General features: G+C 37.1%; 2 protein-coding genes across 2 annotated transcripts in view; one reads left to right on the top strand and one right to left on the bottom strand.

The window, feature by feature from the left end:
* Uvrag (UV-resistance associated gene) overlaps nt 1-25,646 on the bottom strand; it is a 247,078-nt gene that overhangs the window by 220,464 nt on the left and 968 nt on the right. The window lies entirely within an intron of this gene.
* LOC150093219 (heparan-sulfate 6-O-sulfotransferase 3-B-like) lies at nt 28-25,646 on the top strand. The gene is made up of 2 exons (XM_090413924.1): nt 28-681; nt 24,978-25,646. The coding sequence occupies exons 1-2, from the start codon at nt 101-103 to the stop codon at nt 25,624-25,626; spliced, it is 1,230 nt and encodes a 409-aa protein (XP_090270050.1). The 5' UTR covers nt 28-100; the 3' UTR covers nt 25,627-25,646.

Below are 25,646 nucleotides of genomic sequence, written 5' to 3'. Positions count from 1 at the left end.
ATTTGATGTTCTCAAAGATTTCTGCTGTATCCGGTTATAATTTTCATTCTTAACTATCTACTTATACTTAGTGCATTTTGGCTCTTGTGTAATGGACTGAATGAAAAAGAGCGTGAAATACAGAATCCTCTTAATAATATGTGTACTTGTTACAGTTATCGGTTTAATCCTTGTGAGCTGGCTGTGCCCAGATAGAGTATGTGCTTTAAATGGCTGGGGCTATTCTCATTTCAGATACCAGAGTTGGTCGAAATTGAGTTTAAAACATGTCGTGGCTGATAATATGGGAAGACCGTTAACATTTTTATCGCATCCGCTTATAAAATCAAGACTGAATCTAGATGAAGCTCGCACTAAACTCATCTTTGACGATTTCACAAAGGATGAATTTAATTTTGATATCAAAGGATCAGATGTCATAGTGTTTCTTCATGTACAAAAGACAGGTGGAACTGCCTTTGGCCGACACCTTGTCAAGGATCTTGATCTGGAGCAACCATGCCAGTGCAAGAAAGGAAGAAAAAAGTGCCGATGCTATAGACCAGATTCGGAAGATAGATTTTGGCTTTTCAGCAGATATTCTACAGGTTGGAAATGTGGCCTACATGCGGATTGGACAGAGCTCACAAGCTGTGTAGATAATGCTATGGATCAAACTGAAAGAGGATCATCTCAAAGAAGGTAATATTGTAATTATTTAATCCTAATTTTCGATATACTGGTTTTTGAGCTTATGGCTCTTTAACTTATACCCCCCCCCCTTTTTTTTTTAAATTTAATTTTAGACCAAAGTTGTTTATCTTAATTGTGTATCGTATTACATTGTTGGGCACGGGCGACAGTCTTGTTAACTTAGGGGTGGTGGCAGAGAAACATTCTATCTGATCTAATATCATTACTGTATAGAGTGGAAATGCCCTAAATTCATGTTAGGGCCAAATTAGTGTATGGACACACACAGAACAGGAATTAGATTCTGTCAAGCCATTCTTGTGTATCTAATGTTATTTTTTCTGAATTACAATTTTCCTAAATAGTTTTAAGGCTAGTAACATGTTTCTTTTCCTGTGTAGTTACTTCTACTTTGTAATAACGAATAGTAATTCTTTTTTTGAAAAAGTTGTTAAACCCAGTAATATGTAAAGATTTCCTTCAACTCGGTCGTTTTGTATGTTAATTACAATTTCATGTTAATGAGGACAGACAGCATATTACATGTCTAATTTTGAATATAAAAATGACCAAAATTCATTTATTATTTGGCCTCCAGTGATTTTATTTGTATTCCCGGGGTGTTGTGAATATCACTAATAACTACTGCTAGGTGAGTCCTGAAAAAATTTAGAATCCCTTGAAGTTAGGCTAATTTAGAATGGATTTGGTAATGGTGATGAACGTTATAATAAAGAGAAGTTTCTTTTGAATATCTGAAAAATTATTATGAAATTATGATATGTAGTTAAGGTGGGGGGGGGGGGGTACAGGATGCTATGATGGTACTACATGACAAGTTTGCTATTACTGCATACCTTTCTGTCAACAGTTTTTTCCCCAAATTTGTCTATCTGTTAAGACTACAATGTTGTGAATCATATAGTTTGGTCTTCTAAAACACTTTTAACAGCATGAATCTAGGTAGATGTTGGTCTTCCGATGGGTCTTTATCCTGGCATCACCCTTGGAAAATGATTTAAATATTTCAGTTATTATTGTGACACCCCATGAAGTTGCAAGATGTCGAAGGATGCTATTACATCCTAACCATTTGCACTCCATCTTTTACATACTACACAATAGATATCTCTTAATTGCATGCATTCTTTGGCCAGTTTTCCTATTTAAGAAGAGGAAAAACCCAAGTTTCTGGAGGAAAAAATTCTGTTATCTCTGTATGAGACAGGTTAACTTTTTTTCAGTTGGAAAAAAATAAAAAAACAGATTCCTTGAATCATAACAAGAATCAAACCCAGCTCCCAGCTTTTTTCATGTCAAAAGATGCTTCCTTTTTGTTTTTTTTTTCGGCTGTACTGTAGGGGTGTTTGTATATAATAAAACTGAACATTTTAAGACAAATGAAGAAAAGAAATCTTATGTTAGAACTAATCGATAGCATCACTGTGAAAAAAAGATGAATCAAACAAGATATGCAAAACAAGCCTAAATCCCACTTCATCATCAATGGCATAAATAATGGACATCATCATTTACACACCTCTGGACTAGATCGCTGGCCTGGTTGGCCGAGTGGCTAGCATATCCGCTCTCCAGCCAAGAGGCTTCAGATTCGAATCCCGTTTAGGGCATGGATGTTTGTGATTGATTGCCTTTCATCTTCATACATTCTTCCAGACAAGTATGAATACTCTCCCAAGATGGAATGGGTCACCATGAGAGAAGTAGACCCAACCCTCCTGCATTGGGAGAGGCCTTTACTTAGCAGTGGGAAAGTTACAGGCCTTTTTTAAAGACTAGACCATCCTCTCTTTATAGAAATCTAAATGACAGTTACATCAACCACAGTTCAGCTTCACTTTCGGAAGCCTCCACAGGCCAGTTGCCATAGACAAAGCCCTTTTGGTCGGAAAGACAATTGCTGTCTGTGATGCAAGGAACCTTTTTAGTCTTTTCGATTAAAGGTGAATTAGCTGGTCTCATATGGGGGGGGGGAAGGATTTTTTTTGCCTGGAAACTCGTTTTTCATTTCTCAAAACAGGCAAACCAGCCCTGTGAACACACATCTACAGTCATGTTCTTAGGTGGTGTGTGTGTCCCTCAATGTCAGGCTATGTGACAAGCTGGTTGGGGTCTTCCAAAGTAGCATCATCGCAGCAGATACTGCACCAAGTGGGACATAACACTAGGAAGAAGAAGAGTTAAGCACACATTGCATGATACTTTTTGAAGACCATAACCAAAGAAATTTCAGATTTAGAATCTTATTCTTTCAATCTCCTCTGGCTAAAGGTTTCCTTACCCCATTTAGTAACATTTGTTTGCTGTACCTGTCGCTCTCCAAATTCTGAAAGCTACTATCTTCTATACCTTTCTTTCTATACATGTAGGAAGGCAAAGAGGATATATAGATATACTGTTTTGGTTGCTTCTTCTCTGGGGTGAAGTGACCTCAGTAGTATATCTATGGATGAGATCGCTCTCCTTGCATCATAATTTACTATAATTCACCTCTCCTATCATAAACACATGACATCAATATATATATATATATATATATATGTTATACTTGACAAATTATTCTTGTTTTAATCCTTACCCAAGACTAAACAAAATAATGTATGAATCATCTTCGTGATAAGGCAACTTACATGTAGAAGCTGTTTACCTTGCACCGTTTGCCTTTAGTATCCCAGAGCACATTGCTTTTGGACATGTATGTTATTTATTAGGGAAAGGGCCGCTGCCTAAATTGGTCTTGACCTTTGAGGTCTCATCAATGCAGATGTTATATTTTATATATACAGTATATAAGTAGTAAAAGAGTATCACTATATTATTAAAATACTCTGAATTAGAGAAAGTTGTAGGAATCATGTTGGAGGTTTAATGGAGTATTGACAGCACTAAGGAAGGATTGAAAACTATTTTAATGCTTCCAATTTTTCATCTATCACTGAGACATCTTCAGGTAGTGTAACTAATACTTGTAATATACACTCAAAGCAACACACACTTGACAATAACCTACATGACAATAAGGTTGTCAAGTAGGACCTCTTACGATTAATGTTCCCAAAATTTTTGCAAGTTTTCTTGCAACTGTATTTGTTCAAATTCAGTTGATTTTTGAATGCCACTGGAGATTCCAAAAACAGTCTTTCTATTTTAAATTTACTCTGATAGAGCAAGGCATTTTTTTTTTTCTTCCAGAAGATCCTGAGTGGTATTCAATACATAGTCTGCAAGACCAGGTTGACCATCATCATGATTGCTGATGTAAGTGGATGCAAAAATGGATGGTGGGTGATCTAATTGTCTCTCCAAAGTATGCCAGCTTGCAGGAACAGGGTATTTTATATACTCCATGCCCTGAGAGTGGTCGGAACTGGTCTTTGGCAGGACGGATAAGGGTAGCAAGTTTCCAGTGAGGCTTAAATGCTGTGTAGAGGTACTGAAATCCTTCTGAAGGAGTGGGTGAGGATTGGGGGAGAATTATTTTTTTTTTTTTTTTTTAATTCTGTAAAACTCTAGCCATTGGATAAGAAGGTGTTGTGTATATGGTTGAGTTCTGTGGAAAGGGAGGTTCCACTATAACAAAGATTGTAGGCTCTGTTGGGTAGTTTTAAAGATACTATATTGTTGAGAGGAGTGGCAGTGGGAAAGTTCGCCTGTGTGGGTTTTCTATATACAGTGAAGGAGAGGTTACCATTTGGAAGGCATGTGTCTAAGAAGGATAAGCTGTTATTTTCCTTTTCCATTGTATATTGGATTCTTGGATGTAGACTATTGAGGTGATAGGAAGGAACCAGAATTGACAGCAAAGGAAAAGAGATCTAAGATATCAGATGGAAAACATAATGTTATTACATCCATAATGTAATAACAGCATACATTTCCTAGGAAATGTGTTTTTACATTATGGAAAATACCTAAGAATAGCGATCTGAACTTCCCCACCTTTGCAACGAGTTGCCCGGTATTGTACTACGTACTAGGATCACTTGCATTGGCTAACGCTAGTGTCGCCGATACTTTATAGTTTACTATATTCGGCAAGAAACTCTCTGATTCCAATCTTTGAGTTTCTTATTCGGTTTTAAAACTATGTGGGATTTAATATCCCCTTAATTTAAGATGGAAAACATTTTTTAAGAGTGTTAAGGGTGTTATACAAAGTACTATTAGTAAACAGTGATGATGTCAAAGTTTACCAGTATATTTGTATTATTTAAAATTGGATTTTCAATAGAGGTTTTCAAATGGGTAGAGTTTTCATATAGGATGGGGGTATGACCAATGTGGGTAGAGGGGGGAGGAGGTAAGAGTTAGCTATCTGTTTTAACAATTTGTAGCATGGAGCATCAGTGGCATCTGCCATAGGTCTTAAGGAGGGAAATTAAGTTTATGGATTTTAGGTAAACTGTATAGAAGAGAGAACTGAAGGATTTGAGTTTTTTTATGATGTCATTACAAAAAATGGGCATTTTAATTTTTTTTTTTAACCTGCATTTTGGTGGATTGCAATTTAGTGAGATGTAGGTAGTGATCTCTGAGAATAATATCCATTTTCTGAATATATTCAGTGGTGTTTAAGACGATTGTGGTATTACCTTTATTTGCACTGGTGTTGACACTTTTATCTTTTCGTGACTTTCTGTGAGCAGGAAGTTGGGCAGAAGATGGCTTACTTTTTTGGAAGCAAAGACTTGGAAAATAATAATCTCAGTTTCAAGTGTATTGTTGGCTATTTTGAGACCTGAGTAAGATTCCTCATTCTATGTTGTACATTTGCTTACACTTGGATAAAGGTTAAACTAAATTTATTAGTTTAATGTTGTACATTAGGTCTAACACCAGCACAATATTGGAAGCATTCAACTAGTTTTTAATCTTTTTTCTTAGTGCTGTCAATACTCTGTTAAACCTCCAATATAATGTCCTCCCAGTACTTGAGCTTTAACACACAGAAAGTTGTAGGAATTTTTTTTCACTTGGTCATCAAATATATTGTACTTGGCAGGAATATAATTCCTTGTCAAGTATAACATACTTCATGATCAGATGAAAAAAAATTCCTATGTCAGTAGCTACTTCACCTTCTAAAAACTAGGCATTCTTTTCCACTGTAAATTCTAATTTTCACTCATCCAGCTATTAACTCTTGAAACTCCCAAATCCCTCCATTCTTAGAATACTGTTTGCATATTTTTGAGCTGATGCACCTAAAACCTCTTAAAAAAAAAAAAAAGAAAAAAAAAAAAAAAAAAAAAAAAAGAAAAAGTTTTTGATATTGTCATAGAACACTTAGGCTGATAATTCCTCTGTTACTAACTTGATTCGACCTCCAGCTCATGGATTTCATAAAGTGTTCCCAATAGCCACCTCAAACTCTTCAAGAAAAATGTCAATAGATTTCATCTTTTTCAACACATCTGCACCCCACATACAGCAGTGATTTGCTGATGCTTTGCCTCTCATATATGATTTATATTATTATTATTCAGGCCTCCATGGAGTCAAAAGACTCATTGTGGGAGGTCCTTCCTAAGAACATAAACTCTGTCAAGTTTCGAGGGGAGGTCCCCGTTAAGAAACACAAAGTCTATCATACCACTCCTTAAACTCATTGACCGTTCTCGCTCTCGCCACTCCATCAGGCAATGCATTCCATGGTTCAACCATCCTCCATGCAAAGAAACCATTCCTCACCTTCTTGCTCACAGTTTCCTTTCGTAACTTCCAGGGATGGCCTCTTGTAATCACTCCTTCCCGCTGTTCAACCAAGCAAAAAGAACTCCCCAGTGTCAACCCTGTAACCATCTCTCAACAGTTTAAAAGTCTCAATCATATCACCTCTCCTTCTTCTATCCACCAAACTCTGCAGTCCACATTCTCTCAGCCGATCCTCATAACTATGCTTGTACAGTCCTGAAACCATCTTTGTCATCCATCTTTGTATCCTTTCCATAGTTAATTTATCCCCTTCAAATCCTGGGGACCAAATCTGAGAACAATAGTCTAAGTGTAGTCTGATCAGAGACTTATACAACAGAATGATAACCCTTTTATCTCTGCAGGTCAGTGTCCTTCTCATAATTGCAGCAATCCTCTGTGTTACCTTCACCACCTTTGCAATATGTCCCCTAAATTTCAGGTTTCTATCAATCATCAACCCCAGATTTCATGTTTCCCCTACTTCCTCCAGTATAACTCCTCCTATAGAGTATGCAGCATCTCATTGATGTTTCCCAAACCTCAAGACCTTACATTTTGCTGCATTAAACCAACAGCCCCATTCATTTGCCCATCTATCTAGCTTATTCAAATCCTCTTGCAGGGCTACCACATCTGCACTATTACTAATAATCCTTCCCAGCTTCGTATCATCTGCAAACAACTGAATATCCCCTTGCAGTCCACTGGCAATGTCATTGATATAAAGGTTAAACAATATAGGTCCTAGTACTGAGCCCTGTGGGACCCCACTTGTAACCCTCTGCCTCCTAGAAACTGCTCCACCATACACAACTCTGTGATACCTATCAGACAGCCAATCCTGAATCCAGTTGACCAATCTGGCATCCATATGTGACGCAACTTAAATATCAGCTTATCATGTGGCACCCTGTCAAATGCCTTCACTAAGTCTAAGAAAATTGCAGTGTATATGCCTTTCCCTCATCTAATGTTCTTGTAACTTTATTATAAGAGGCTAACATATTGCTAAAACAAGAGTGCCCCTTCACAAATCCATGTTGACTCTCACAGATAACGTTACCCTCATCTGCCCAGTGCTGTATACAGTCCCTTACTACTTTCTCCAAAATCTTAACAACTACTGATGACACACAGACTGGCCTATAATTAGACACTTCCAGTCTGTTACCACCCTTATGCAATGGCACTATCTTACCTTCCTTCCATTCCCTGGGCACCTTTCCCGCAGCCAGACTTTCATTGAAAAGCCAGGTTAAAGGCAATGTCAGTTCCCTAGCACATTCTCTCAAAACTCGTGGTGAAATACCATCCAGTCCCAAAGCTTACTGACATCCTGAGTACTCAGTATCTGAAACACACTCTCCTCCTGTACATCTAAACCTCGAACCAGTCCTATCCCTCTAGCATTAAAACTGACTCCTCTAGGATGAAATATTCCAATAAAGTGTTCATTGACCAATTCCACTATGTCCTTAGTCACTCTATTCCCATTTTTATCCCACAATATCATTCTTCCACAGTCATTTCTCCTCCTACTGGCCACATAGCTAAAAAATTCCGTAGGATTTTCTTTGGATCTTAGGGCCAATCTCTTCTCATATTCCAGTTTTGCTTTCCTTACCACACTAGTCACTCTTCTGACCTGTGTCTTATATTCTTAACGCATCTTCTCTTCACCTGTCTCTTTATATCTCTTCCATAGCCTCTTTTTCGCATGCAATTCCTGTTTAATATTGTTTGTCATCCACTTTACTCCAAATTGTGTTCTCTTCTTGACTCGTGGTATACAACTTACCATTGCTGCTAACAATCAAATATTCTTTCACAATTTCCCACACACTAATGATATCCTGGCCTTCCAATTCCTCACTCCATGAAACTTCCCGAAGTTGATGTCTAAGACTATTATAATCACCTGCTTTATAATTCCACATATGTTCCCGTCTCTTTGATACTCCTGCATGTCTATTCATTTTCCAAGTCAAAACCATATGGTCACTCTCTCCAACTGGTGGGAGAGATGTCATCTCAGTTATTATCAACTCTTCTGATGCTATAACCAAATCCAAAACTCTTGAACCTCTTGTACCCTCTGTTACATGTTTGCCTAAGACATTTGTCCCTCAAGAATTCTAGAAATTCCATTCCCCTATTTCTACATGCATCTTCCTCTCTCCAATTTATACTACTGTAGTTAAAATCTCCCATAACAATCATTCTTCTTGCACTTGCCAAACTTAGCTGTCTAAACATCTCCTGGTCCCCATCCTCCGTGCTACTGGGTCTGTAGCAACACCCCACTAAATATCCTGTCTTGCCTACCTCTACCTCACACCATATGCTCTCAAAATCATTTCTCACTTCCTTCCAAAGCCTCCACTCTTAGAGGGCATAGGTCATCACTTATCATAAGCAGTACCCCACCACCACCACGCTTTCCCCTCCTATCCTGACGAAAAATGCTGTACCCAGCGACTTGTATTCCTGTTATTATATCCCCTTCTGTCAACCACGTCTCAGTGATACAAATAACTTTTGGCCAGGCCGATGCTATCTGCATCAGCCTGGCCAAAAGTTATTGGTCAGCTGATGGTCACTGGCCACCAATTCCTCTCCCTTATTCCAGATACTCCTGGCATTAGTATAAAGCATATAAATGTCATTGTTTCTATACTCAGCATTATTCCTTCTACACTCCACTGGACTCAATGTTACCTGATGTCGTTTCCCTTCTTCCAAGTATCCATTCCCACAAGAGGCCACCCCTGCTATCATCCTCCCTGGGACACACTGACTCGTTCAGAACAGCAATCGCTCCAGATGCCTACATCCTTCCTCATTCAAATGTAGATGGTCTCTCGCATACAATTCCTCTCTTTCCTCAAACACACTCCAAGCATCCACATATACTAGTCCTCTCTTGTCACACATTCTCGCTATTATGCCATTCAATATCACCGCTCTTCTGCTCAGCTCATCATTATCATACCTCATCATGTCATACATAATATAATTTTTATGATAGGATAGCAAATTCTCAGAACTCTGAATATATTTGACACATTTTGGTTTTATTTTGCTTTTTATTTTATTTACAGAGCCTCCTATTAGCTTGAAATTTTTTGTGTTTTGTGTTGTTTTGGTTACTCCAAAAAAGATCAGATAATTTTATAATTATCTGATCTTTTTTTTTTTAATAAGAATTTTATTTATTTATTATTTAACTTTGGTGCCAGAATCACTTTATTTACAGCGTCTTATTATAATAAATAGCTAATTAAGGGGAGAAATGTTTTTAACTGTTCAGAAGAGAAAATCCCATCTCATTTTGGCTAATTTAATTGGAATCTGTGCCTTTTTGGAAATTTCATTCCTAACTGATTTATCTCAGTCTGCAATTATAGGTCTTTTTGTAGGAGTTGACTATTTCTGTTTAATAACAAGCTGCAGTTTTTGCCTGCCATTGTTTAATGAAATGAATAATTTCTCATTTAGAAGTGCTTTAAGTGTGTGTTTAGTTTAATTCAACATCAACATTTGTCTCCTAATGCCTTCATTCTCCAAAAGGAGTAGCACTCTTTTATCTGTAAGTTTTTGAATATTAGTAGATAGCTATATACACTTTTGCCAAGGTTGAGAGAATACTGTGTGCTATGCTAGCCAGTTTTATATTTGTATGTACTCGTGTGTTCCAGAGCCAAGATTTTGTTGAATTAAAAACTAACTTTCTGAGAGAGAAAATCCTACTTGTCTATGAATACTAACTCTGGAATTGGCTGGAGGATTGGAACAGCTCAGCAAATCTCCTAGTTGGTGATGAAATTGAGCTGCTTATAATTGTCTTTTACCAACAGTACAATAAAAAAAAAAAGATTACTTCAGGAGATGAAAAAAATAAGTGATACTACTTTCGCTATGCTATCTTTGTAACTACTATTATTATCATTAACAGCAGCTCCCATGAAGTCAAAAGATCACAAGAGGTACATGCTGTTACACACTAAACCCAATGGTGCTTTCAGCTCATTCACCACACTGTGAGGCAATGCATTCTACTCACTAAAGTAGGGTGTGAGCAGAGGAGTGAGGAGCCAAGTTCTTTACGTGGAGAGTGGTTGGCGAGTGCAATGCATTACCTAAGTGTATTGTGAATGTAGACACATGGAATCAGTTTAAGGCACAGTTGGATGAGCTTTGTGTGTGTTAGTGTGTGTACCTCCCACGATGAGTCTCCGACTCCCTGGAGATCGGATGTTAATAAAAGGTTGAGTATCTAGTTGAATACCCATTGGTTGGTATTCAACTAAATACTGAAAAATAAATTATATTCTGTATTAGCTTGAAATATAATTATGGTACATCATGAAGAAATATCATGCCATCTGGAGTGTTGCCTAATAGAAATGGCTGAAGAATTTGAGAAGTATCAGGTTGACATAATTGGTGTTGCTGAGATAAAGAAGACAACAGGTGAGATCATGCTAAATAACTGTAAGATGTTATATTTGGGCAAGTAATCAGAAAAAAAAGTAGCAGTAGTATTTTACTACTCGTGAAGACCAATTTCTTCAATGGAAGGTTATTTTAAAAATGGGAAATTGGATAATTAGTCAGATTTGTGCTTATGATCCCATAAAACTTCTAAGGAAGAAGTAGAGAAATTTTAATCATTAGAGAAGGCAGTTGACAATAAGGATTGGTCCTTGTTAACATTCTTAACATAGCAGAGTAAAAAATGAATACCAAAAGGTATACCAAAAGTGAGGTCCAGTAGGACTTGTTACAATGTTTTATTAATTTTTTTTTTCATTGTTGTACCATGGAACTTAAATTAATGAAAAAGAAAAAAATAGGGATTGTTCTTATGTATGCCAAAGATGTGCCATGCAATGTTCAGTTGCCTATTCCAATAAGTTGATCATAGAACTGTTGGTAAATTATTCTTTGGTTCATATTCCCTTCCCAACACTGTAACAGGTGTAATCTACCTAAACATTTCTAATGTGCCCGAATTGGATCAGACCCTGTTGGCAGACAAGAAGTTATGTTGTTTCAGCAAGATGGGGCTCAGCCTCATTTTTCGATTAACTTCCAGAATATTTTGCAAGATCCATTTCTATGGAAATGGATCGGACAACATGGACTCATTGAATGTCCACAGAAGCCCTCTTTGACCATTTGGATTATTTCTTATGGTGCCATCTTAGATCAGTGCTTATGCCAGAAGTGTCAAACTCAATTGGACTGCGAGCCATTTGTCATAAAAGTGTATCTCAAGTGGGCTGCAAAAAAATTTTCAACTAAATAAAACCTGCACTAATTAGAATTGAAGGGAAGTGAAAGCATGAGTATAAATAAAGTGGAAAATTAATAATAAATTTTATTTATTCTAAGTTATTACAAGACATAAAATAATAGTATAATGATTATGACAACTCAATAAAAATATTCTTTTTTTTTTATATTAATATTTACAATATATAGCATTTAAACCAAAATTAAATTTTATTTGAACAAATCAAATATTTATACAGTCTAAAAAAAAGTATAAAGTCTCATTAATAACCATCACAAAAATTTACAGAGTCTCCTATTAGCTTGAAATTTTTTGTGTTTTGTGTTGAAATAAAATACTTCTACTTTTTTTTGGTGAGGAGGGGGTGGAGTCTATATTTTGGTGAATTTTTGCAAGCTAACCAGCTTGCCAAAATTTGGAATCAAAGATTGAAAGCATACGACCTTCATTATGGCAGAAAGATTGATGTCGGTTAGTCTTAATCTGTGGGCTGTTTTGTTACCTTTCGCATATGAGAATAATTGTTCGCATAAATAGGTGCTTCCAAAATAACATAGAATATTATTATTATAAAAATCTCCATTGAGTCAAAGACTCATCGTGGGAGGTCCACTGTTATACACACAGTTTATCATACTGTGCCTTAAATATATTCACTGTCTCTGCACACACCACACTCTCGGGCAAAGCATTCCAATCACTCGCCACTCTCCATGCAAAAAACCTGCTCCTCACTCCCTTGCTCACACCCTCCTTATACAGCTTCCAGGAATGACCTCTTGTTCTCCTGCTATCCTCACCCCTGTGCAAAACCTCCTCAATGTTAATCTGGTAATAACCACTTAACAGCTTATGTCTCGATCATATCCCCACTCCTCCTTCTATCCACCAATTTCTGCAAATTGCATTTTGTCAATCTGACTTCATACTTTACATTCCAGAGACCAGAAACCACCTTAGTCAATCGTCTCTGAACTTTTTCCAACGCAATTTCATCTTTTTGAAAACCAGGTGACCAGATCTGTGCACAGTAATCCATATGTGGCCTGATTAAAGCCTTATACAAAGGAACCATAACATCCTTCTAAGTCAATGTCCTCTGCATCATTATCTGCTGTGTTGTCTTCACTATTTTAGTAACATGTCCCCAAAATTTTAGGTCCTTGTCTACAATCACTCCCAGATCTCTCATTTCCTCTATATCTTCCAAGATATTCGCACCGATTGTGTACTTTACATCCCATCTCTGCTTTCCAAATTTCAAAACCTTGCACTTTGAAACATTAAATTGACATCCCCACTTATTTACCCATTCAGACAGTGTATTCAAGTCCTCTTGCAAAGCTACAGCATCCACACTACTCCTGATAGCTCTGCCCAACTTTGCATCATCTGCAAACAACTGCACATCACCATTCAGACCTCTCCAGATATCATTTACATACAAATTAAACAGCAATGGACCCAAAACAGACCCTTGAGGTACACCGCTAGTAACTTTTCTCTTCTGGGATATCGCTCCTCCATAGACAACTCACTGATACCTATCAGACAACTAATCTCCAATCCAGTGAACCAATCCCCATCCGTTCCAATTTAATTACCAGCTTGTCATGTGGCAATTTATCAAACGCCTTTTGCAAAATCTAAATATACCACTGTATATGCAATACCCTTATCCAACGCATTTGTCACTTTATTATAAAAAGTAAGCAGGTTGCTAAAGCACAGTCTTCCTTTAGTAAATCCATGCTGGCTGCCAAAGAGTATTTTTCTGTTGTCAACCAAATTCTGAACTTTATTCCTAACTAACTTCTCTAATACCTTGACCACAACTTCAGACACACAGACTGGTCTATAATTCAAAGCCTTACTCTTATCACCTCCCTTATGAATTGGAACAATTTTACCCTCTTTCTACTCTTTTGGAATAACTTGACCCAGTGAGAGACTCATGTTGAAAAGATATACAAAAGCTGTTGTTAACTCTCTGGCACGTTCCCTCAAGACACGTGGTGAAATAGCATCAAGTCCCACAGCCTTATTTACATCAAGTCTATTCAATTCCTCATATACCTCCTGTTCACTTATTAACAGTTCCTCCTTTCCCACTGCTTTCAAGTTCTGCATGATGTCACATTCACAAGAATGAAATACCTTTTAGAAATTGCTCACAAAATATCTCAACTATATCCTCCGCAGCAGTTATCATTCCTCCGTTTTCACCAATCAATCCCAACCTACCATAATCATTCTTTCTTCTACTAGCGACATATCAAAAAAACTCCTTAGGATTTTTTTTGGCCGCTTTAGCTAACTGCTGCTCATACTGCATTTTTGCTACCCTTATCAAGTTAGTCACCTTCCTCGCCTGCTCTTTGTACTTCTCATGCAACTGGTTGTTATAAATACTCATTTTGTGTTTCTTCCATAATACCTTCTTCTTCCAGATTGCATACCTTATCTCTTGATTCATCCATTTTACACCCACTCTATTTACCCTCTTGACCCTTGGAATACACTCTGATATTGCCTCCACCAAATAGTTCTTGAGTATGGCCCAAGCAGCATTGATATCCTTTCCATCTAGTTCCTCTTTCCAATTTATTATCGCAAGCTGTTTTCTGAGCTTTTTGTAATTACCAGTCTTATAATTCCACATATATCCCTTTCTAACAGACGTCCTTGAATGACTAGTCACCCTGCACATGATCACCTCATGGTCACTCTCACCAACTGGTGGAAGATTTGACACCTCATTTATAATAACATCATCTGATGAGATGATCAAATCCAATACTCTTGATCCTCGTGTACCCTCCGTTACATGCTGCCTAAGGTAATTATCTTTCAAAAACTCCAAAAATTCATTTTCTTTACCCCCAGATGCAGTCTCTTGCTTCCAGTCTATATTACCATAATTAAAGTCGCCCATAATGATAATTCGTTTCTTGCTAGCTAGGCCAATTTGCCTATACATTTCCTTCTCATTACCCTCCATATTACCAGGTCCATAGCAACACCCAACTAAATATTTCATCCTGTTTACTTCTACCTCACACCATACTGCCTCAAAACCATGACCACTATTTGCACCTTGCAATTCCACCTTAGATGGGCACAACTCATCTGCTACCATTAACAGTACTCCTCCTCCCTTTCTTCCTTGTCTATCTTCACGAAAAATATCATATTTGTTCATCTCTATTCCTGTCAGGATGTCATCGTCATCTAACCATGTCATCTATTTGCTGCAAACGTTTTATTTCCAGATATTTTTGACCTAAATAGCTGTATATTTTTGGAACACCAACTTCTTGATATTTCTCATTTTAGAATGGAATTATTTTGGAAATCAATAAGTTTCTTTTGAATACAAATAGGAGCTTTTTCAAAATTAAAGGAAAAAGGACCTTTTTAAAAAGCAAAAACTTCTTCGTCTTGCTTCATCTTATAATCTTGAAATCATCTATCAAATTCTTCTTTAATCTTTTCTAGTTTGGGACAATATTGAGAAAAGGTAAAACTTTGATTCTTATTGTTCAACTGTTCGCACATAGGAAAGTAATTTAGAATATTCTCTTTTAAATGAAAAATAAATTGGTTTTGAAACAAAACCAATTTATATCTAAAATTTGCCAGAGTGCATCATACGTGTGTGTTATTAACTGATCTTTCCCCTGAAGTTTGACATTTAAATCATTCAAATGTCCTGTAATATCAACTAAGAATGCTAGATCTTGTACCTGAGACTGAGTGGGTGGTTCAATCTCTACTGGTAGCCAATCAGAGATAGCATAGCTGACCCAAGGTTATCACTAATTAAGTGGCACACAGTGAAGAAATGGTTCAACAACTGCTGCCATCTTGTGGTTCCTAACAAAATATGTTTTTAATGTCTGAAATAGTGTGGGTTCTACAGTTGATTTTCTTGAATTTACAGGACAAAAAAAAACTAGTTTCCAGGAGAAAAATCCTGCTTGTCTGTGCCAGAGATTGACTAACTTGGGAACCAGTCGAACAAAGGCTTAGAAAAATTTCCTCTAGTCACTTACTAGATTTGAAACCAAGTCTTCTTTCGTGTGGTCAAGTGCCATGGTATGCAAATGTTCACATCATCCACTGAATTACATGAGCTCCAACTGTAGACTGACATATACAAATATTATTATTCAAGAAAGAAATAAAAGATATTGAAAATAAGAATGAAACCTTAGAGATTTATTGGCATTCTCTGAAGGAAACATAGATTCTGCTAGAGAAGTATGTGTTGAAGCTGTCTGCAATGACAGAAAAATTAGAACTCCATAGTGGACTCACCTGAAAGCTCCTAGCAGGTGAGTCAGAATGTATGCTGATAGAACAGGAGAAAATATAAGAAAATTAATCTAACTAAACAATTCATGGGAAGACTAAGTTAGAATACAGATGATAAATATCAGAAAGGTGGGGAAATGTTCTGGAGGCTATTGAAAAAGCTTAGAAATGGAGGAGTACTGTTAAAGCAATCAAATCATAAACAGAGCATGTAAACTGAAGATATTCTGAATGTCTGGAGTACAGGGTGTGGTTGGGGGTTGGGTGCGGTCTGCCCTGGGCAGCACTTTCCAGCAACTGAGTGATGAAATAGACTTTGACAATGTCATCATTGATTTTGCTAACGAAAAAGCAAGAAAAATAACATTTTAGAATGTTGGAATTAAAGTTTTACTTTAAAAATAAAATTATTTTAATTTATTTCCTTATATGTCGTTTTGGCTTTTTGTAGTATTTTAGTGTGTATTGAGAGGGTGGGGGTGGAAGCAAACTCGGGGACTGCCCCAGGTGGCAAAAGCTCTATCTACTCACTGCTGGAGTAATTACTTTGAAAGATTGCTAAATGAAACAAGAATTGACAGAACAGGGATAGAAAATATTTAAGAGGAGTCTAGTCAGAAGTACATATCAGTGCTTGAGTTAGAAAAATTTGTAAACTTGGAGTGTAAAAAGATGGGGATATAAAAGATTTACTATAGCTACTGTGCATAATTCAGAGTCATCTAAATTAGGCATTCTCATTTGGCCTGAATTATACGATGCTTCTAAAGTTTTGAGAACAAAGATCCATCCATCACTGCATGTAATGTCCAAAGCAAAAACTGCAATCCCCCCCCCCCATCCATCATATTTCTCAGAAGACAAATATAATGGTGGTGGGGGGGGGATCTTGGGCATAGGCATTTATTCCAAAAGTTGATTAGATGTTTAGAGAGCCTCCACAACCATTTGTGATTCATGAAACTTTCCCTGCCATTTATCAAAAGCTAGTCACTGATACATTGTCAGAGAAACAATATTAAAATTGTAAAAAACACAAAAATTGAACAAAACGATAAGTGGAAAAGATTAGGCTAAAAGCTTAGTCCTATGAGGGGGATGCTCTCTATGGGTGCTGTTGGACAAGGGGCCTAAGAATTAGTTTGCCAAATCTTGGGAAGTTTAATATAACAATAGGTTGGTTTTTCAATTCTGCAGCTGATTATAGAAAGTCTTTCAAATTTGTATTTGTTATATGGTGAAGCACAGTAGTTTCTTCCATTTTTTTTATGTCGAGCCCATACACGAGAAGTTCTATAGTATATTACTACCGTATATAGGTAGTGGGTTGGGAAAGGAGGAGCTTGTTCACATTTGATTTAAGACTATTATTGTATTCCTTGGGAAACACAAGGGGAAGGCTGTTCCACGTTTGATTCTGTTCAAGGTATCCAAGGTACGGTGAGTTAGACCTGACTGACCATACCATAAATGCATTTAGGTTCTAGGCAGATGTTTGCAGATCCCCCAGTTTGACCATAATAAAAGTTTCAAGTATAAGGAACCCTGTAAATAAATACCCTGAATAGAGAGGTAGGGAATCCTTGGGAGCAGCCGGCTTCAGATGAGGTTTGAATGCAGTGCAGAGATTGTACTTGGTTAGTGGAGGAGAAATATATCAAGAAATATTACAGTCTACATAATCTTTTTTTTTTTCTCAACCATTTCAACTTGATATAAGCCTTTTGTCTGAAAGGCTCAACGAAACAGCCATTAGCATCCTTAGCCTTGGCCACAAAACTTTTGCAGTAGTACCATGCAGTAGACTTTATGCTTCATATAGATGTGGTATTTGCAACTTGGCTCCTGCCATTACCAACAATATCAGGCTTGATATAGCTAATATCTTTTTTCAAGCTTTCTTGCCTAGAAGAAATCTCTGTAACAGTAACTCCTTTCTCTCCATAAATTATGCAAAGATGTAGCATAATAATCGCTAGAGCTGATAAGGGTAATTCTACTGTTGTCATCAATGCTAGTGAATATAATTGGAAAATGAATAATAGCCTGCCTTTTCTAGATACTCTAATCACATACCTTCCCAATAGCACCCTTTCACACAATCTTTCCCATCATCCCCCCCCCCAAAAAAAAAAAACAATATAGTGTTATCAAAAACCCTTGTTAATAGAGCTTCCAATTGTTATTCTACCCAGGCTGGACTTACTTCTGAACTCTCCTTTATTCACCAGACTTTCTTGCCTAGTGGTTATAATGTCAAAAAGATCAACGAATTAATTGTTCTTCCATCTCATCCCTTCAACGTTGATTATAGTAATGTCATCATTGTTCTTTATATATGGGTCACCTCAGGGGAAAAAAGGCAGAACTCAAAAAAAAAGTACAATCTCTGCACTGCATTCAAAACTCATCTGAAGCTGGATGTCCTTATCTGCTCTTCTAAGTATCCTTTACCTCCCCTCTCTCTCTGTTCCAGGTGTTCACAGGGTTCCTTGTTCTTGCAACTTATATTATGGTCAAACTGGGAGATCTGCAAACATTCCACTTAGAAGAACATAAGAAATACATCTACCACCATAAGTATGGTAACTTAGGTTTAGCTCATCATTCCTTTTGGATACCTTGCACAGAATCAAATGAAAGAAAACTACTCTACTGTGCTTCATAACATACAAATTTGAAATACTTTTTAGAATCAGCAGTTGATTTAAAATACCAACTATTAACTTTTCCTAAGATTTGGGAAATGAATTCTTAGGCCTCCTGCCTAACAGCTAAGGCTAGCCTACAGCACCCATAGAGGGCAGCCCCCTCACAGGACTTGAAGCATTCAGTCTAATCCTTTCCCTGACAATGTCTCAGTGACAGACGAAATATAGGATTGATCAGTCTGTTTAATTATTTATTATGCTGAACAGGAATATAGCATATTATCCAGATATGATAATACAGAGTTGAGAAGAGCAGTAGCAATGAATGGCATGATAGCAAGAAAGAGAAGTTTAGATTATGTGGATGACTGGAGTGCATTTGATGATAGAAGAGAACTGTATGCAAGAGATGGGCTCATTTGAACATGGAAGGATGCAGACATCTAAACAGATTGTTGTTCTGTAAGCGAATGCTAGGACTGGGAAACTAGAGAAGCCAGATAGAATGATGGCAAGGGATAACTGATTGGAACATGGGAGTATGCATGATATATAACAATTAAATAGTGTATATATAAATAGTAATAATGTGTGGATGCTTTGCTATACAAATGCAAGGAATAGGGAAATTAATTGTTATTAATAGCCTTGGCCTGGCCAAACATTATTAGAATGAGTGAAATGTAGTTGACAGAAATGGGTCCTGACAGGAATAGAAGTAGAAAGGTAAACAAGATGTTGGAGTATTAAGTTATGAGTTGTGTCCTCTTAGAGTAGACAATTTGGAGAGAAATGACATTAATGGTTTTGAAAGTGTATGATTTTGAGGTGGACAAGATGGGATGTTTAGTGGGATATTGCTATAGGCCAAGGAACACTGAAGATGAAGAACAGGAGGTATTCCAGAAGTAGCCAAACTCCTAGAAGGAAACACATTATGACAGGTCTCCTTTCAGGAGGTTGACTACGGGTGTAAAGATGTGTTCAGGATCCCATCTCTTCCACCTTGTAAGTATTTGTGGCTGTAGATCTGTGTGTGTTCACAGGGCCAGTTTGCCTGTTGTCATGGATGAGAATGAACCCAGTTCTTTCTGACCAAAGGGCTTTGTCTATGCCAACTGAGCTATGGAGGCTCAATAATCTTAAAAATCAGCTCTGGCCAGTTTCTCTGGATGGAAATATTTGAAAGGAGAGATATCAGCTATGCATGGGAACTAATAAAGAAATATTTATTAGCAGCAATGGCAAGTTGTTTACTCCAAGTGAAAAATATAACACACTTTGGTGAAAAGTAGATGACAAATTAAATCAAGGAAGAGGTTATGGAAAAAGTATAAAGTGAGGAGTGTAAAGTAATTACATGAGGAATTTAAAACTCAAGCCAGGAAAGTGACTAGCATAGTAAGGAAGATGCCCTTCAAGAAGAGATTAGTCCTGCAATCTCTTTAAACAAGAAAAATAAAGTCCTTGGGAAAATCCTAAGGACTTCTTTCATGTTGCCAGTAGGTGGAGAAATGATTGTGGAAGAATAACATTGTTAGATGGAAATGGGGATCAGATGATCAATGCATATGACAGTGGAGTTGGTTAATGGTCACTTTACTGGGATATTTTATCCTGCAAAAGTAGGTTTTATTACTAGAAGGATTGGAAAGGTTCAAGTTTAGAAGTGCATAAGAATGTATTTTGAATGCTAGGTACTCTGGATGTTAATCAGGGAGTGGAACTAGATGAGATTTCATCGGGTGTTTTGAGAGAGAGCATGCTGAGTACCTGATAGTTCATTGATCTGGCTTTTGATTGAAACTCTGGCCATGGGGGAGAAGGCTGAAGGAGTGGATGGAGGGTTAGAAGATAGTGCGATTGCATAAGGGTGGTAGCATCAGATTGGAGATGTCAAATTATAGACTAATTTGTATTTTTTCTGTTGACGTTAAGATTTTGGAGAAATTAGTGAGAGATTGTATATGGCATTGGGCAGAGGAGGGTTATGTAATCAAGCTGTGAAGGGTCAGCATGAATTTGTTAAGCATCACTGTTTCGGTGATCTGATAGCCTTTTATAATAAAGTAACATGAGCAGTTGTTGGGGGAAGGCATATGCTATTATTTTTGAGATTTTACAAAGTCATTTGGCGAACATATTGATTTAAATATTAAGTTAGTGAATTGGACTGGAGTTTGGCTATCTGATAGATAATAGAAAATTATGGTCAAGGGATTGATGGCAAGGAAGAAGAAAGTCATAAGTGGAGTTCCACAGGCCTCTGTAATGGAAAACTTCTGTTTAACCAGCTCGTGTCGTACGAGAAGTGGCTAAAGAATTGTCAGTACCCTTGACCATTTTGTTTAATTTGAGTCTCGGGTCTGGGTTAGTCCCAGGGGGGGGGTGGAAAGAGGGGAAAATAGTTCCACTGCATAAAGGTAATTCCAAGACTGCTGTTATAAATTACCAACCAATTAGCATTTCAGGAATCGTTGTCAAGGTCTTAGAGAAATTAGTCAAGAAAAGAATACAGGATTGGATAGACGAAAATGGGATATTGTATGGGGGACAACATGGTTTTGTGAAGGTAGATCATGCCTCAGTAACTTGCTCACATTTTATAACACAGTGACGGCTGAACTGGATAAGAGTAATGGGTTTACAGTGATTCTACTGGACCTCGCCAAGGCCTTTGACAGGATACCACATGGAACCCTAATCAGTAAACTGGAGCAGATGGGGATGGATATAGGGTTGGTGAGATGGATAGGAGGGTGGTTGATGGAGAGATACCAGAGAGTGGTTTATTCAGGAGTTGAGTCTAAAAGACGGCTTGTGACTAGTGGTGTGCCGCAGGGCTCTGTTCTTGTACCACTACTTTTCAATTTGTTCATCAATGATATAGGAAAGGATCTGAGAGGAAGTGTTCACTTGTTTGCTGATGATGCAAAGATGGCAAAGTAGAGCAATTGTGAGTGCACAGGATGTCAAAATTTTACGGGATGATTTCAATAGTTTGGAGGACTGGGCTAGGAAAAATGGATGTCAATTTAATGTGGCAAAGTGTAAGGTTATGCATTTTGGGGTGAAAAGAATAGCAGTAGTATATCACATTGGTGGAACCATACTCCAGGAGATTGATGAGGCTAGGGATTTGGGAGTGTTGGTGGATAGGGAATTGAAGTTTAGGGGGCACATTGCAAAAGTGGCTAAATCTACTCATCAAATCACTTGGCTTCTGAAAAATACTTTAACATGCAGAGACGAACAAGTTATTGTTCCTCTGTATCGAGCCTTGATAAGACCCCATCTGGACTATTGTGCCCAGTTATGGGTGCCAAGGTTTCTTCGTGATGGGGAGGAAGTGGAGAGGATCCAGAGACAAGTGACCAAGATGATAGCAGGTCTGTGGAATGAACCTTATGAGAATAGGTTGAAGATTTGTGGGTTGCAAAAATTGGTCGATAGGCAGAAAAGGGGTGATATGATTGAGACATTCAAATTACTGAAGGGTTACTATAAGATTAATCCAGAAGATATTTTTGAAAATAGGACTGGTGGTGAGAGGACTAGGGGCCATGCATGGAAGCTGGGCAAGAATGTGGTTAACAAGGGTGTTAGAGCTAGGTTTTTTACTTGGAGAGTGGTGAATGAATGGAATAAGCTGCCAGAGTCTGTGGTGGGTGCTACGACCGTGAATGAGTTCAAGGCAAGGTATCTATCATACCTTGTGAATGTCGAATAGTTGTTCTTGACATGATGTTAGGGCCTCCCTTGATGAGTCTATCGATCCCTTGGAGTTGCCCGGAATAATAATAATAATAATTAACCTTGTCAATGAATTTCCAGTAAGATATTTAGTTGTTTGCAGTTGATATGAAGCTGGGGAGGTACTATTAGTAATAGTACCAATGTGGCAGCCCTTTAGGACTGGAATAAACTGGATAGATGGGCATATCATTGAGGATGTCTTTTTTAATGCAACTAAATGTCTTGGAAATTGAAATCCACTAATGGGATGCTGCATACTCTTTTGTTGGAACTAAACTAGAGGAAGTGGAAAAGAAAGGATCTTAGGATGATAACAGATAATTTGAAATTTAGGAGACATCTCATGAGAGAGAACTCAGAATTACTGCAATACTGAGAAGGACATTAGCCTGCAGAGATAAGAGTGGTTATATTATTGTGCTTAGATCTGGTTGCCCAAATTTGAAGAGGATAAATGAACCTTGGAGGATTCATAGGCAGAATAACAAATATCAGAGTGTACAATATTAGTTTGAGGACATATGGACTACAGAGTTTGATGGACAGAAGACAAAGAAGATACGATTATTATATTTAAACTGTTGAGAGGTAATTATAGGATTGACTCTGTGGGATCTCTCATATGGTAGAACAAGGCAGGAGCAAGAACAAGGAGCAATCCCTGGAAGTTGTGAGCAAGAGGGTGAGAAGTGGCTTTTTTGGAGAGTGGTTCAATTGTAGAATGCATTATCTGGTAAGGTGGTGAGAATACAAATAATGAGTTTAAGGAATGGTATGATGAACTTCGTTGCCTCAGATGAGCCTCCCACAATGAGGCTTGTGACTCCATGGAGGCCCTGATTATTAATTCATATTAGTTCATCATGGAGGTCCTGAATAATAATAATTGATTGTTTATTAAGTGAAGGGTTTCCTAGGTAATAAAAGTTGCTTGTCAGTGGTTTTTGCCATTACTGTAGCAAAAATTGAAGTTAGAGAAATTGGATAGTACTTTGATGGTATAGATATTTTTACTCTTCTAGGGGATCAGTTGAATTTTAGCAAACTTCTAATGTAATAGGAGTGAACAAAAAAAGGGATAGCATAGACAAAGATTTGACTCTTGAGTACAAACTTTAGAACTGGAGAAATGGCATCTAAAATCCAGTGTCAACAAGGAGTATTTCTAACAAAGAATCAAAGGGTACATTAAATATTGGATGTTTTGAATAGTGGGAGGACATTTGGCAAGATCATGTAAGGTTTTAGACAAAAGTTGTGGCCAGTAACATTTATCTTATCCTTCTGATGGTGCAAGTTTTCTGCTGTTTTAGGCCCTTTCAAAATCAGTTTTTGAACGTGTTGCTAATTTACTTGCAGCTGTTCAGTTGCAAGTAAATTCTGACCAATTTAGTTGAAACAAAAAAAAAAAGATGTTGATGAAAGCCAATTACAATATGCTTGAGTTTTCTGGACAATCTTGGTTTGCTACTTGGAGAACCAAGGCTTTGTTTGGTATGGAAAATTTAATGTGAACCAGGGAACTTAATGTACTTATATACCAGTATGATTGTTTTGGTAATAAAATGTTTGAATCAGCATAATAATCTAGCCAAGAAAATTTTACATAGGAGTCATTCAGATCACCTCCACTTGACATTACTATAATGCTAAATGGCACATAGATGAGAATAGCTTTGTGAATGTTGCTTCATGGGAGAAGAAATAAGCTTGCTAGATTGTGGTCTGCAGTGCCTAGAGCAGTGTTTCCCCAAGTGTGGTACACATACCCATGGGGATATGCAAAAGGTCTTTAGGAGTACAAGGTTCTTTTATTATTTTTTAACTTTTATATTTTTGTCATGGTATTATGTTTAATTGCAGGTCTATTCTGTTATTAATTTTTCAATAACTAAAAAATTTAAGTTTTAAACAATGTCTCTTAACATGCTATCAACTGACTTCTGTTAGGACTGCATTTGGTTGATGGCACAGTCGCCTTCCATTCAAGGTGATGAGTTAAACTGTTTGCATTAAAAGTTTAAATGCAGATAGTTCAAACCATGCTGTTGGATCTCTCTGCTAAATTTCAAAATCATTCATATCTTAAATCATAAGTCCTCAACTATTTTTTCACCACTTGTGTGTGTATGTTTGTAAAGTTGTGACATATGTACAGGTTATATGTGGAACTGGGTTTTCTGTGCTAGTGGACCTAAAAAAAAAAAGTCTTCTTGAGGTGGAGCTCCGTCTGTGGCTAAACATAAGAAATATGAAACCAGATTTCATCAATCCAACCCGTTTCCAGTAGAAACAATTTCATTCATCTTATTAAACTTTTTTTATTATTAAAAATTTAAAACTCATATTTTTTTGTTTCTAGTGTGTGTGTATATTGGATTTGTGTAACTAAAAAAAATTAATAATTAAAAAAAAAGTTGACTAATAGTTGATTTATTAGTCAAGATATTCTGTTATGCCTTACATTGGTGTATCTAAGCATAAAAATATTTTTGCTAATTTGAGAGTGACACTTTTAAATAAGTTTTAACTAATGAAAATATTTTATTTTCTACATTTTTTAGGTATTTCTACATCACACTATTAAGAGATCCTGTATCTAGATTTTTGAGTGAATTCCGTCATGTTCAGAGAGGTGCAACTTGGAAAACTTCAAGGCATATGTGTAAGGGTCGTCCACCAACATTGCAGGAGCTTCCTCCCTGCTTTGATGGTGAAGACTGGAAGGATGTGTCCTTAGAAGATTTTATGAGTTGCAGTTCCAATCTGGCTATTAATCGCCAGACTCGAATGTTAGCCAACTTAACCCTAGTGGGATGTTATAACACCTCTTCTATGCCTAAAGAGAAACGAGATGCAATTATGTTAGCTAGTGCCAAACAAAACTTACAAAAGATGACCTTTTTTGGATTGTGTGAATACCAGAGAATATCTCAATATCTCTTTGAGAATACTTTCCATCTACATTTTTTGCGACCATTCCAACAACTAAATGAAACCCACAGCAGTCTGACAAGAAGCACAATAAATGCAAGAGATCTAAAGAAAATTCAACAGTTAAATCATTTAGATATGGAATTATATAGTTTTGCTAAAGACTTGTTACTATATCGATTTGATATACAGAAAAAATCTGACCCTAATTTTCACGAGAATTTTAATAACATGGGCAAGAGAAAGGGTAAAACAGATAATGAAATGAAAATTTCTTGATACTTTCCATCAACTATGGG

Source organism: Typopeltis vanoorti, chromosome 24, assembly GCF_054136105.1.
Source record: "Typopeltis vanoorti isolate ZY-2024b chromosome 24, IOZ_Tvanoo_1.0, whole genome shotgun sequence".
In the NCBI taxonomy this organism is placed as follows: domain Eukaryota; kingdom Metazoa; phylum Arthropoda; class Arachnida; order Uropygi; family Thelyphonidae; genus Typopeltis; species Typopeltis vanoorti.
The sequence above is the reverse complement of the archived record's forward strand: the minus strand, read 5'-3'. Positions and strand labels throughout refer to the sequence as shown.

Excerpts from the sequence above, each read along its gene's own strand:
- LOC150093219 (XM_090413924.1), top strand. The coding sequence starts at position 101 with ATGAAAAAGAGCGTGAAATACAGAATCCTCTTAATAATATGTGTACTT. Across the intron at positions 682-24,977 it reads AGAGGATCATCTCAAAGAAG|GTATTTCTACATCACACTAT; the intron begins GTAATATTGTAA and ends TACATTTTTTAG.